The 13566-nt window shown below is 36.5% G+C and overlaps 1 protein-coding gene and 1 long non-coding RNA gene across 2 annotated transcripts; one reads left to right on the top strand and one right to left on the bottom strand.

Annotated features, from left to right (window-relative positions):
- Positions 1–622: 622 nt before the first annotated feature.
- LOC136822075 (uncharacterized) lies at positions 623–2237 on the bottom strand. The gene is made up of 2 exons (XR_010848855.1): positions 1509–2237; positions 623–1278 (listed from the first exon to the last, which is right to left on the bottom strand). It is a non-coding gene; the product is annotated as an uncharacterized lncRNA (long non-coding RNA).
- Positions 2238–6575: 4338 nt separating this feature from the next.
- LOC136822067 (uncharacterized) lies at positions 6576–8662 on the top strand. The gene is made up of 2 exons (XM_067078278.1): positions 6576–7207; positions 7756–8662. Exons 1-2 carry the CDS (start codon positions 6576–6578, stop codon positions 8660–8662), a joined length of 1539 nt encoding a protein of 512 aa, XP_066934379.1.
- The last annotated feature ends 4904 nt before the right edge of the window (positions 8663–13566 follow it).

Raw genomic sequence — 13566 nt, 5'->3', positions numbered from 1 at the left:
AAATTATATATTTTCTTATCATTTAATGCTCGATTTAATGTTTTGATTTTCTTTTCAGAAAAAAACAATGAAACTTGAAATGGAAACAAATTCAGTCACAAACAACGCAACCATGGAATCATTCTACTGTACCTTAAAGACTTTTAATTGAAGCCTTTGCTCGAAGAAATATTGTTGCAGTCGGTAAATTAAATTGAATTCTTTTGGATTTCCAATGGACAGAGTATTGATACATTACGCTTCAGAATGACAGACTTTACCATTCAGATCAGTGGCTTGAAAACTTAATTAAAACCAAGAAAGTTTTAAAAGGGAAGGAATAACAATGATCTTCTTTCCTTTGAGTGATCCTCAGCACATTAACACCTGACGCTATTATATATTTCCCTCTTTCATAAGTTCTCGGGTTTCCGACTTTTTAAAAACACAATAGGTGTATTATCAATTCAATGTCCAATCAAATCACTCGATTCTTAATCGCTGAGAGCGCAAGCGCATTTTGAAGCGTATCATAACATAAGACGAAAAATCATTTCTCACATTTTTGTATATAAATGTGAAATTTTAAAAAAGGTTTCAAATTATAAACAAAATTAAAACCAGAAACCCCATTTATCATGAATAACTGACGAAGGAAGATTTTTCAATATCATCGGATCAATATAAATATATTTAATATATATCATTTAAAGATAAAATAAAATCTTTCAGAAAAACAATCCTATAACTTTGTTTGTTATCAAAAGTGTTGGCAAATCAAAAAATTACATTAAAAAACATTAACTTTATGTGTTTTGTTGTATTGAAACTAGCACTGTTAATTTTCTTTCTGAGTTTTTCTTTTCAAAACATCTCGAGGATAAACATAATTTCAAGGATTGCATTAATTCTGAATTCTCATTAAAGTTTTTATTTGTCAATTTTCGAGACAGTAAACCAAAATTGTTGAGTACTCCTGACCATGTACAGGCCTGTACAAACATTTCCCATGAGAAATCCTCATTAAATTTCAATGTTAGATCAATAGCAGGTTGAACATGATTATTGTTCCAAGTTGTTCAATAAGTTATTTCTTGACAGGTTGCATGGTATCTTATAAAATATTTCGACAGTCACAGCATTACTTCATTCAACGTTTCCTATTAAATTTTTCCATCATTCTTTCTTCCTTTACCACAATCAATAAGCTCCATTACAGATGGTACATATGTTTTGGTGTGGAGAGCGTGACAGTGACAGTCACAAGCTGCAGGCAATACAAACTTTGTTGGGATTGACCTAGATAATGAAAGAAATAAAATTTTAATAGCTAAGCGACTTGAAGAAAGGTGATGAAAATTTTCTCTGACAAATTAAAAGATACTCATGAACCAACAGTATAACAGAGTACATATAACTCCCTTTTGGTCAATTCTTGCCATCCCAAAGAAAAACTGAAAACATAATACCCTCTCTGGCTTACAAAAAATAGCCATGAATAGGGAGACTCTTTAAAAAACATAATTTACCTTGTGTGTAGCTATTCAAGTCTGATTCCAAAATGTTGAAGAAATACTGTTTTGTAATCAAATACAACTTTCTTTCCACACACTCTACATGAATCATCCAATTTTTCCTGTGTTCTCTTTCCAAAGCTGACGTTTTGATTTCTTTTACGGTATTACATGATGTATATTACTTTCTTGCTGTAAAAAAAACAAAATGGAGGACAAATTCTCGGAAGTTTTCAAACCGAAAATTCAGAATTTTAAGTGCTCTACTAGAATTTAAATCCTATATGTATGCAAAAGATCTATGTACCACAAGAAAACCACACTTCTATACTTTTCATAACGATGCACACATTATATTTCGAAAATTCCACGAGTAGCTACCTAACTTTAAATAAGACCCCCTAAAATGTAAAGAAAAAATTATCCTTCAACTTTTCTTCGCCAAATCTCATCTCATAAGCATGTTTCTTCTCTCTCTTGATATGTTTTGTGTAGTTCAAACATTCCACAAGATCATTCAGCAAAAATTCTTGATTGGTAAACAGTTTTTGTAGAGAAATCTTTAAAAATATCTTGGATGGTCAAGAAAAATCTTAGTAACCAATTGTCGTAAAACTGTCGGTTTGCCGAGAAACGCAAAAAAGGACTGGGGCGATATGCCAAGCTTCACTTTCTATTATAGCGATATCATAATAGGGAAATCAATGGAAACGGCCCGCGCAACGACCGCGTTGTTATTCCTTCTCTTTTAAAACTTTCTTGTTAAAACTCATACATCCTTCGCTCCAGACATAAACTTGTAGAATGGGTAAACTAAACATTCATCGGAAATCTCAGAAATCGCAGTTTTAATGATACACTCAACAGATTATTGTACACAAAATTTCAAATACTGTATGCAAGGTTCTAATAACTAGACTCGACAGGAATTTGATTGATGGTGAGATGGTAGATTTGATGGATTTTTTATACAATTAATATCACAGAATATCATAGCTTTCTTTATCTTTGTGCTTTGAAATGAAACATGTTAAATAAATATTTAATGTTATGTATTATTTGTTGGTTTGCCATTTTTTGTATCCTTGTAGCGTCAATAGTTGGTAAAATGATTAGATTAACGAAGATTTTATGGTCATCTTTCCTCACATAGTAATTTGAAGCTTTTTAAAACCTATTAAAATATGATAATAATTAAAAGGAATACCAGGAAATATGAAATTTCCAAGTTATGGGAATTTAGCAAATGTCACATATTGGCGTTTCCAAATTTGGAAAATTTGACATTTCCATTCCTCATGAAATCCCAAAAAAGATGAATTTAAAACATGAAAAAGATCAGGAAATTTGACATTTCAAGGTCTGGGAATTTAGCGAATGTCACATAGTGGCGTTTCCAAATTTGGAAAATTTGACATTTCCATTCCTCAAGAAATCCCAAAAAAGATGAATTTTAAAACATAAAAAAAGATCAGGAAATTTGACATTTCAAAGTCTGGGAATTTAGCGAATGTCACATAGTGGCGTTTCCAAATTTTGAGAATTTGACATTTCCATACCTTCGGAAATACCAAAAAAAGTGAGATTTCCAGACATTTTTAGGTCTTTTTTGGTATTTCCAATGAACTGGAAATTTCGGTTTTCACCCAGTGTAAACAGTGTATTGCGGTATACTGCAATTGCAGTAGTTTTCATTTGTGATGGTTAGCCTACAAAGGCTTATAACAGCTACATATAGTGCTGGTCCACAAAGATAAACAAAGATCAACTGTAAAAAAACGTACAAGAAGAAAGCTTTTCTTTTATTAAAAGAATCTGAACTACGGAAAAAAATTGTAACTTGCTTTTTCATTTTGAAAAGAGGATTTTCGAGTTAGAATTAACTCAAATTTTATTTTGCGCAAAAACCTGTTCGAGTTAGCTAACTTGAATTATTTTTCACAAAACCTCTTTTCAAGTTAGCTAACTCGGAATTTATTTTTCGCTCACAAGTTTTTGAGTTAGCCGGCTAGTTCGAAATGCAGGTTCAGGTTTCAGGTTACAGGTTCAGGTTTCAGGTTATATACAGGTTTAATCTTTTTGATGGAAATTTCAAAAATAAAATATCCCAACGTGTAGAGTGGAGCTTTGCGGTTTCGACAATATATAAATTATTCTAGGGTGCGCCACAAAAAATTTCTCTCTTTGAAACTAATTTTCTCAAAATCTAAAATTTTTAAAAGAACCACTTCTATTTCATTGGAAAGAAGAAAGATAGACTTAAATTTTGATGGGTCATTTATTTAATTCGATTCATTAGATCAAAAGTTATGCTCAATTGAATAAAAAAGTTACTTTCAGAAAGTGCTTGAAAACGTCAAAAATCGACCTATCAAATTTTTACTTTAAATTTGGCAATTGCAATAGCCTTTACATGATTAAGAGCATTTTTCCGTAACAAACACATAAATTTTGAAACGAAAGGGTCGAAAGGGTTTAAAATCCTCATCAACATTAATCTAATTTGGTATTACTGGAATTTTTCTTAGATTTTTGGTTCTAGACTGGATAAAGTCTATGTAAGGCTGGATCTACCTCGAAACCCATATTTGATGTATTTTTATGAATTTTACCAGATTATTTGGCCTTTTTCGACGAATTTTCTTCCTTTCATTGAAATTCAACCTTATTTCAAATAACTTCAACCTTCCTTTTAATAACAAAAGGTCATTTAGACAGCTAATTATCATTTTTAATGACTGAAACGAAAATACTGATATATCATAATAACTATGCTTTTGTTTAATTTGATAGGTCGATTTTTAACGTTTTTGAGCATTTTCTGAAAGTAACTTTTTTATTCAATTGAGTATAACTTTTGATCTAACGAATCGAATTCAATAAATGACCCACCACAATTTAAGTTTATCTTTCTTCTTTCCAATGAAATAGGAATGGTTCTTTTAAAACTTTTAGATTTCGAGAAAATTAGTTTTAAAGAGAGAAACTTTTTTATGGCGCACCCGGTATAATTGTTAGTAGTCATTGAATTATCATACAAAGTAAAATGTCTGTTTTTATTTTGAAACGCGTTCAATTTACTGACATAATATTCATTTTACAGCCGGTGAGTTTTGTTTTCTCGTTTCTATTCAAAACCAATAGCGAGAAAGGTTTTACATAATCTAATTACATAACTTTTGAATATGAAAATGAAATACAAATAGCCACATGAGCCATCAACTTGATTATTTGAATTTTCTGTATATACTAGCTTTTTCTTTAATTGGAGGCCAGCCGCCTCTCACTGCACACTGCACTGTTTACGCGTGCCAAAGTGTGAAAAGCTAGACGGGATCCCATTACATTTAGGCTTGATATGCTTATAATGAAAGAAGAGTGTATCCCGGCGTATCCCAGGAACAAATATAATCTTTTAAAAACTTTCAAGTCTTCCTATTGAGTCTGCTAAATTGGGTGGGTTGTGTGCGTGTGTGGATGCGTGGTTTGCGTGAGTGTGTGGGTGCGTGGGCAAAATTCTCTCTGTAATTCGAAAAAATATCTTCCCCCTTGAAATTCGAATTAGCGAGAGTCTACTAAAGATTAAATTAGGGGCGGTGCAGAAGAAGAATGGACTTATTCTTTGTAACTATAAGTATTTTTCTTTATAAGGGACAGGCATATAACTCTTGAGAAACAGGGGAGAAACAGAAACTCAATGCAGTGTCTTCTTTTTATTCAATGAAAAAATAATGCTCATGTTGCTGATATACATTGTAAAAACTGTCAATACTGATCACTAAGTTTCATTCAAGAGCTTGTTTCTTATAAAGAAAAAGCTTACTAAAAATTAAATAATGTTAATCATCTACACTGACCTGATTTGACTGTCAATACCGATCACCAAAAATAGTGACCTACGCAAAAACTTTGACCCACGCAAAAATTTTGACCAGTGCAAAAAATATGACCCACGCAAAAAATAATGACCCATGCAAAAAATGATGACCCATGCAAAAATTTTGACCCACCCAAAAATTATTTTGACCCACGCAAAACAATGACCCACTCAAAAATATTGACCCACGCAATCACGCAACCCACGCACGCACTCAACCCATGCAATTTTGCAGACTCCTTCCTATATTCAATTCTGTCCGTTCAAACATCGTATTTTTATAAAAAATATTTCCAGTCGAGAGACTTCAACAACAATGGGAAAATAATAAGCAATTAAGGCAAATATTTGTTAAAAGAAAAGTGACTCACAATGAGTAATTATAAAAATCTTTTCTCTTTTATCACCCACAAGAGGCATACCAGAAATAATTTACAGAAGAAAACTATATACATGTTAGAAAGAAAGTTTTAACATAGGGACCATTCAAAAAGTACGTACGCTCTGAGAGGGAGGGGGAGGGTACTACTAAAAGCGTACGAAAGCGTACGAGGGGGAAGGGGAGGTCAGGTAGAAAGGTACGTACGCTTTGACATTTTTCAATACAACGAAATTTCAGTCAAAGTTTGGTTAGATCTTCTGATTATATCATCAACAAAGACAAACAAAAGTTGAACTTATTTTAATTTTTCTTAAAATCCCCTAATTTACCTTTGTATAGACTGTTTAATACGATCTAAAAATTTGTTGAGGGGGGGGGGTCAATTCTAAGCGTACGTGCGCGAAAAGGAAGGGGGGGGATGTCAAAGCGTACGAGAGCGTACAAGGGGGGTAGGGGGTGGTCAATTTTCACCAATTTTGAGCGTTCGTACTTTTTGAATGGTCCCATACACAGAAAAGAGAAAAGTAAATAAGAATTTTTTTATCTGGTCTGCAAACTTCAAGTCGAAAAATGCAATCAATCTGTAGACTTCACATTATTATTAAAGATGTTTTTATATCTGGACTCTCAGATGATGAGATTAAACGCGAAGTTCTCGGTTGGAGTGATCTAGACCAAAAATCAATCTAAGAGACGGTTTCGTTCTTTGAAGCAAAGGAGATGGCACTTGAAGCGATGAATAGAGGATCTTCAACCACCTCCATCTCATCATACCGGAAGCAAATTAAACAACAACACTGTCACAGAGGCTGATGACAAAAGGATGTGGCGTCTGATCAAATCCCTCAACGGCACCCCAGAAACAAACTCCCCAAATGAAGCAATGAAGGATAACGGGAAAACCATAACCTCAAACGAGAGGAAAGCGGAGATATTCGCCAAACATTATGCCTCGGTCAGTCGCCATAAGTTCACAAAGGAAGAAAGAGATGTCAACCGAGAATGCAAAAAAAAACTGAGAGCAACTAGAGACGATAGAGATTGGGTCCCATTCACCATTCCGGAACTGGAACAACTTCCTAAGCAACAGAACCGCAAGAGTGCGAATGAACGGAAGACTAGGCAAAGCTGTATCTATGCGACAAGGCCTATCCAAGGATCAGTGTTATCACCAATACTGTTTCTCTTCTACATCAACAATCTCGCAAAAATCGTACCCCAAGAGGCAACCAACTCACTCTTCGCGGATGTTGTGACACTGCTAGCTACAGCAAACACCCTCAAAGAAGCAAAGGAAATATGCCAGAGATCAGTAGATGTGGTTGTGAAATGGTCGAAGGAATGGAAAATCTCCTTGAACTCAGGGAAAAGTGAATCGAGCCTCTTCTCAAACTCCACCAGAGAGACAGCAAAAAATTGGACCCCATACATTAAGATAGAGAATAACACCATTAAGTACAACACCCCGTCTTCTTGGAGTGATTCTAGACAGATCCCTCAACTTTGGTCCACATGTCACGAGCATTGAAGAACGAGTTTCTCCAAAACTAAGAACCATTGCCTGCCTCTCAAACACATCATGGGGATGGAAAAAGACTACCTAAAACGGGTCTACACTGCAAAAATCAAATCAAACATCAACTATGCAGGTTATGCATGGCAACCATGCCTATCCGACACCCAATTGAAAAATCTCGAGAGAATCCAATACCGAGCACTAAGGAATATAACAGGACAAACCCTCAACACCCTTTGTGAAGCCCTCCTCTTAGAAGCGGGGGAACAAAGCCTGAGAACACAATTCCAGAGGAATACAATCATTGCGTCAGAAAAGGCTCTCAGACTCCCACAAGACCACCCAAGGCGTATCGCAGACGAACAAACAAACGCAACTAGACGAATACAAAGAAAGAGCTGAGGAACATCCGCTATAGGCCTTGAAGCAAGACTCCCGGACACAGACGACATATTTGGATCCCGGATCCAAATATCAAGATTTTCAGCACCCTACCTGGAATCGAAAACAAACTCGTGGATGGACAACTGATCCTCGAAGCAGCCTCAACACAGATTCGCTCCTTCAACCCAACCCGCACTATCTACACAGATGGGTCCGCCACATCAGGAACGACTGACGGCGGAGCAGGAGTGGTTCTGACCACGGATGACCCTGAAGATATAAGACAAACGCGTATACTGAGGATCAAAGGTGCGAAATTTACAAGCTCCTACGAAGAAGAAGTCTGCGCCATGGAGAGAGCTGCAGAATGGATCGCTGAGAATGCCAAAGAAGAGGACGTCATTGTGATTGGCACTGATAGCCAGTCCCTGTGTCAAGCACTTGCCCAACGCAACTGGGAAGTGGATTACATCCGCCACAAACTTAGCCAATCGAAGGCTAAGACGATCATCCAATGGTTACCGGGCCACTGCAACATCCCCAGTAACGAGGCAGCTGACAAAGTAGCAAAAGAAGCAACCAAAATCAAAGGTGCGCATCGTCCTACCAGTATGAATTGCGCACCCACAGTTGTCAAAACAACAATCAAAGACGGTGACCCTGAACGCCCATGGCTGAAAGAAGTATATTCTAAATACTCCAACACAAAGGAAAAATCGTTGAAGACAAGACGTGACCAGGTTGTCCTGGCCAGAATTAGGTATGGCAAGCACCTAGCATTCGCCGCATACGACCATCAAATTCACGAAAAAGTAGACCCTAAATGCCCTCGATGCGACCATGCTCGACACGACCTGGAGCACTGGTTCCTGGAATGTCCAGCAACACGAGTCACACGTCTGGAGATTTTTGGTGAGGAATCTGAAGAAGGACTCAGCTTGCTGACGAGACGACCAGAGCAGTCAATCACCCTGGCGAGGAGAACACTCCTCGGGGTGCGTGACGAATGACACAGCCAATACACACACACGACAACAGCAACGTCCACTCAAAACACTAAAACGGGACGATGCAAAGAATGCAAAATTGAAATTGAATTAAATGTCTGGAGTCGACCAGGGGGGGGGCACGCAGTAACTACAAGACATTATGTGTAGTAAGTGCCTTTTCAGGACTTTTTTTAGGACCACCACCCATTGCAGTTACTACACCAGGGTAGTAACTGTTTTCAGAAAAAAAATTTAGGCACCACCCCTGTTTGCGTTTACTACACCAGGGTAGTAACTGTTTTCCGGGGAAAAAAATTCAGCTACCACCCCCATTTTTGGGTGGAAATATCAAAGACACCACTCCTATAAAACTTTGTGACATTGTGAAGAAATATTTCTGTTTACTTTCACTTTCATTTAACAATGAATATTTACCAGTACATTATAGGCCTGGTAATTGCTGGTGAACAAAATTCTCGAATTTCTGCTGTGGAAAGTAACCCATACATAAGGAAAATCAAATACATCAAATACATAATGAGAAAAATTCAGAAGTTTAGGAAAAAATGATTCAACGCAGTATTCGAAAGGACCGAGACCCATGTGCCTAAAGAGCAAATAAAATAGAAAGCAAATGTTTTGTTGTTTGTTACCGTGTATGACAGGCAAGGACAGGTAAAGAGAAGCATTCGAAAATGACATTCGAACGTTACAATCGAACGCTTGAACGTTCGAAAGTTCTTTTTCAAAATAGAGACAAGCAGAGTTCAAAAGATGTAATAAATAAAAGAAAATGAAAAATAAAAAGGCCATGTGATCCTTGTTTTCTATTCCATACCAATATTATCATTGGATATACATTTCTATCCATTTCTTAAATTAAGATTAAGAAAACAAGTAAAAAAGTAATAAAAAATATCAAAAACAAAGAAAAACTACCATGTCATGGTGGGACCATTCATACCCTTTACCAATGTAAAGGTAAACCCTGTAACCCATCCAGCTGCAAACCCCGGGCTAGAAACCGATGCTCTGCAAGTGTTCTAGATAAAGGGACCGGAGCTATAATTCTATCTATTAATATTAGGCCCATGGAACCTAGATAGATAGAGCTATCCCCTCTCTGGCGCTCTGTCTCTTTCCGTCTCTCTCATCTCACCGGTCGTGAGAATATGGCGTTATTTGAGCGAAGGACGAACAGCACAAGGATTGATATTTGTTGTCTACATCTACATACCAATTGTGTGATGACTTCTGTTGTCTTGAATCGAAAAAAAACTTTTTAAAAACATACAAAACATAACCCAAAAAGATGCGTACGTTATCAACCCAACCAACAAAACAAACAAAATTGGTGCACACAGTCAGAAGATACATCTAAACACACACTAAACATCGTAGGAATACAAATCATGAAACTTTCAATAACATATCTCCCGACAAGTCTTCAACATCAAGTCGACAAGTGCATTTCTCTAACTTGCAACAACAGAAAAGCCAAAAAGTTTTCAAAAACGACACCGGATTGACACAGAACTGACCAATGGAATTGCCGTATATGCTGGTATATGGCTCAATGTCATGATTTAACAAAACTCTGGTACAATCATGTAGTCATACAAAATTTTTCTTTTTCACAAAGCCATATAGGGGAAATGCTGGCAGGCATATTTTAATTGACCGGGCATGTCCTACCAAAAGAGACGAGCTGCGCGCGCAATAAGGCACCACCTTAAACAGCAGTTACTACCCTGTGTAGTAACTGCTTTCAAAATTTTTGAAACAGTACCCACCACAGTAGTAAGTGTCATACTGTCTTGTAGTAACTGCGTGCCCCCCTGAGTCGACGTCTAAAACGAATGGTCGAGAGACGCTATTGTTCAAAATGTTGCGGGGCTAATAAAAACAAAAAGCCTGACCAAAAGAGTGTTAATGCTGTCGAGCATTCCAAGGATGAAGCAGGAGCGCTATCGATCATAGGAGGTATTGCTCAATCGCCAACCCTCTCACATCGGATATTTGATTCTGATAATGGATGGAAAACAACAATCCATGGAACATCCAACCCTACAACTCACCGTCAGTGTTGACCCCAAGGATAATCTTGATGTTGGTAGAGAACCACCAAACATTAAACCTAAGAAAATTGAGGTTGTAACTGATAATGGAGCCCAATCGTTTTGTGGGGACTTCAGAACTTTTTACAATGTGGGTTTAAGCAATCTGACCTACTTCCAGTAAAGCATGAAATTTATGCTGCAAACAAAGAGAAAATCTCTGTCGTCGGAGCTATTTTGTTAAGATTATCTTTGAAAAATGCATCTTTGACTCTGTTTACACCTATTTTGAAAACAATAATCTCTTTACTAATTCCCAGTCTGGTTTCCGCAAGGGTGACTCTTGTGTGTCCCAGCTTTTGTCCATAACGCACGACATCCTGGTAGGTTTCGATTCAAATCCACCTCAAGATACTCGCGGAGTATTTCTTGATATTTCCAAAGCTTTTGACAGAGTTTGGCATGATGGGCTGATTTTCAAACTTAAGTCGTATGGTGTGTCCGGGCCCCTTCTCTCATTACTTCAAAATTTTCTCTCAGGCCAAGCTTCCAATTGGACGGAGGTCTTAGCCGGTGTACCTCAAGGCTCTATTCTAGGACCGCTCTTCTTTCTGATATATATTAACGACCTCCCTGAAGGAAATATTTCCATGATCAAAATTTTTGCTGATGACTCGTCAATATTCTCCCTTATCCTTGATCATATTCGCTGTTCAAACGAATTGAACAGTGACATTCAGAAGGTTAGTGAGTGGGATCATCAATGGAAAATGACCTTCAACCCTGATCCATCTAAACAGGCTGTTGAAGTGTACTTCACTCGGAGGATAAATCTACCTGATCTTCCAGAAATTTATTTTAACAACGCAGCCATTGCTCGACAAGATCATCAAAAACATCTTGGTCTCATTCTTGATCATGAGCTGGCTTTTGACCGTCATCTTGATGAAAAAATTAAAAAAGCCAATCAAGGTATTGGTCTTATTCGTCGGCTTCGTGCATTCCTACCTAGGGATTCACTAGTCACGATATTTAAAACCCATATTAGACCACATCTAGATTATGAAGATGTCGTGTATGATCGTCCAGGTAATTCCACTTTTTCTGAAAAACTAGAATCAGTTCAATATGATGCTTGTCTTGCAATAACTGGATGTTTCAGAGGAACTTCCAGAGAAAAAATTTATCTTGAGTTAGGTCTTGAAAGCCTGTCGGACAGGCGACTAAGTCGAAGACTAATTTACTTTTATAAAATAATCAATGGCTTTGCACCTGCTTATCTCTCAAATGTTCTTCCTCCCCAAAGAGGGGAGGAGGAACGTAGGGCAGGGCGGAGGATACAACCACCATTTGAGGCACCATTTTGTAGGACTGAACGTTACCGTGCCTCCTTTTCCCCTTTTGCATCAATGAATGGAATAACCTGGGCGAAAATATACGAAATCTTCCTTCTATTTCATTATTCAAACAAGTGATTCTTAAATTTCTCAGACCTTGCGCTAACTCAGTTTTCAGGGCTAGTGACAACGATGGCGTGGTTCTACTTAACCGATTAAGGGTTCGTTTCAGTCATCTTCGGGACCACAAATTTAGGCATAACTTTGCAGACACAATCGACCCATTCTGCAACTGTCGAAGTAATTCTGTTGAAACGACACACCATTTCCTGATGCATTGCTCTGATTACTCCAATAACAGACTTGTTATGTTCGACAGCCTTCTTCAACTTGACATAACCTTGTTTCCATTTAATCTCAAAACATTGTGTAGAATACTTCTTTATGGCGACCCCAATTTTAGCATTATCCAAAATCATGATATATTGAGTATAACGATAAAATTTATCTGTGATACAAGCCGATTTGGGGGACCGTTATTTTAGTCTTTTACTCCAACTGCTCTCCTAGCTCTTTTAGTTTTTGTTTTTCATTTCTGTTAGTATTTATCCTCTGTAGTTTGTTTTCTTTTTTCCATTTATTAGTTCATTTAATAGTTTATTATTAGCTTAGTAGGGTTCCTACTGTGCATAGCACTACTTCGTCACATATCCTTACTTCGTCTCCTATTGTTATTTTCTCTTTTACGTCATAATATATGCTTAAAAATTAAACAGCAAAATATACATGGTTTCTACTACATTATTGTTAATCATTTAAACAACATGACGTAACATATGCTATTATGCAAGCTAAGAAGTTGATTGACAGATATCTTTGAATAAAATATGGAAAATTGATTGACAGATATATTTTTCTAGAATACATAAAATAATTACCGTTAGGTGTGAAAATGATGGGCGCAGAGGTAAATATAAAACATATTTTGACCATGTGACCAAGTAAAGATAAATTTTTTTGACTGATCTGCAAAATCTAACTTTCAAGTCATGTGACAAAATAAGGATAATTTTTTTTGAGTGATCTGTAAAATCTAACTTGTAAATCACTTGACCGTGTAGTGGGAATATAAATCTTTGCAAAATTTTTAAATAACTCTTACGCAATGCATCGTGACCAAATAAGGATAATGTTTTTTGCCTGATCTACAAAATCTAACTTTCAAGTCATATGACCAAGTAACGATAAATTTTTGCGTGATCTACAAAATCTAACTTTTAATCATGTGACCAAAAGTATGGATAAATTATTTGACTGATCTGAAAAATCTAACTTTCAAGTCATGTGACCAAGTAAGGATAAATTTTTTTTGCCTGATCTGTGAAATCTAACTTTCAAGTCATGTGACCAAGTAAGGATAACTTTTTATGACTGCGAAATCTAACTTTCAAGTCATGTGACAAAGTAAGGATAATTTTTTTTGAGTGATCTGTAAAATCTAACTTTTAAATCACGTGACTGTGTAGTGGGA

This window comes from Clytia hemisphaerica, unplaced genomic scaffold (genome assembly GCF_902728285.1).
Source record: "Clytia hemisphaerica strain Z4C2 unplaced genomic scaffold, Clytia hemisphaerica genome assembly, whole genome shotgun sequence".
NCBI lineage: Eukaryota > Metazoa > Cnidaria > Hydrozoa > Leptothecata > Clytiidae > Clytia > Clytia hemisphaerica.
This window is presented reverse-complemented; position numbering and strand designations above follow the sequence as displayed.

Excerpts from the sequence above, each read along its gene's own strand:
- LOC136822067 (XM_067078278.1), top strand. The coding sequence starts at position 6,576 with ATGTGGCGTCTGATCAAATCCCTCAACGGCACCCCAGAAACAAACTCC. Across the intron at positions 7,208-7,755 it reads ATAGAGAATAACACCATTAA|CACCCTACCTGGAATCGAAA; the intron begins GTACAACACCCC and ends CAAGATTTTCAG.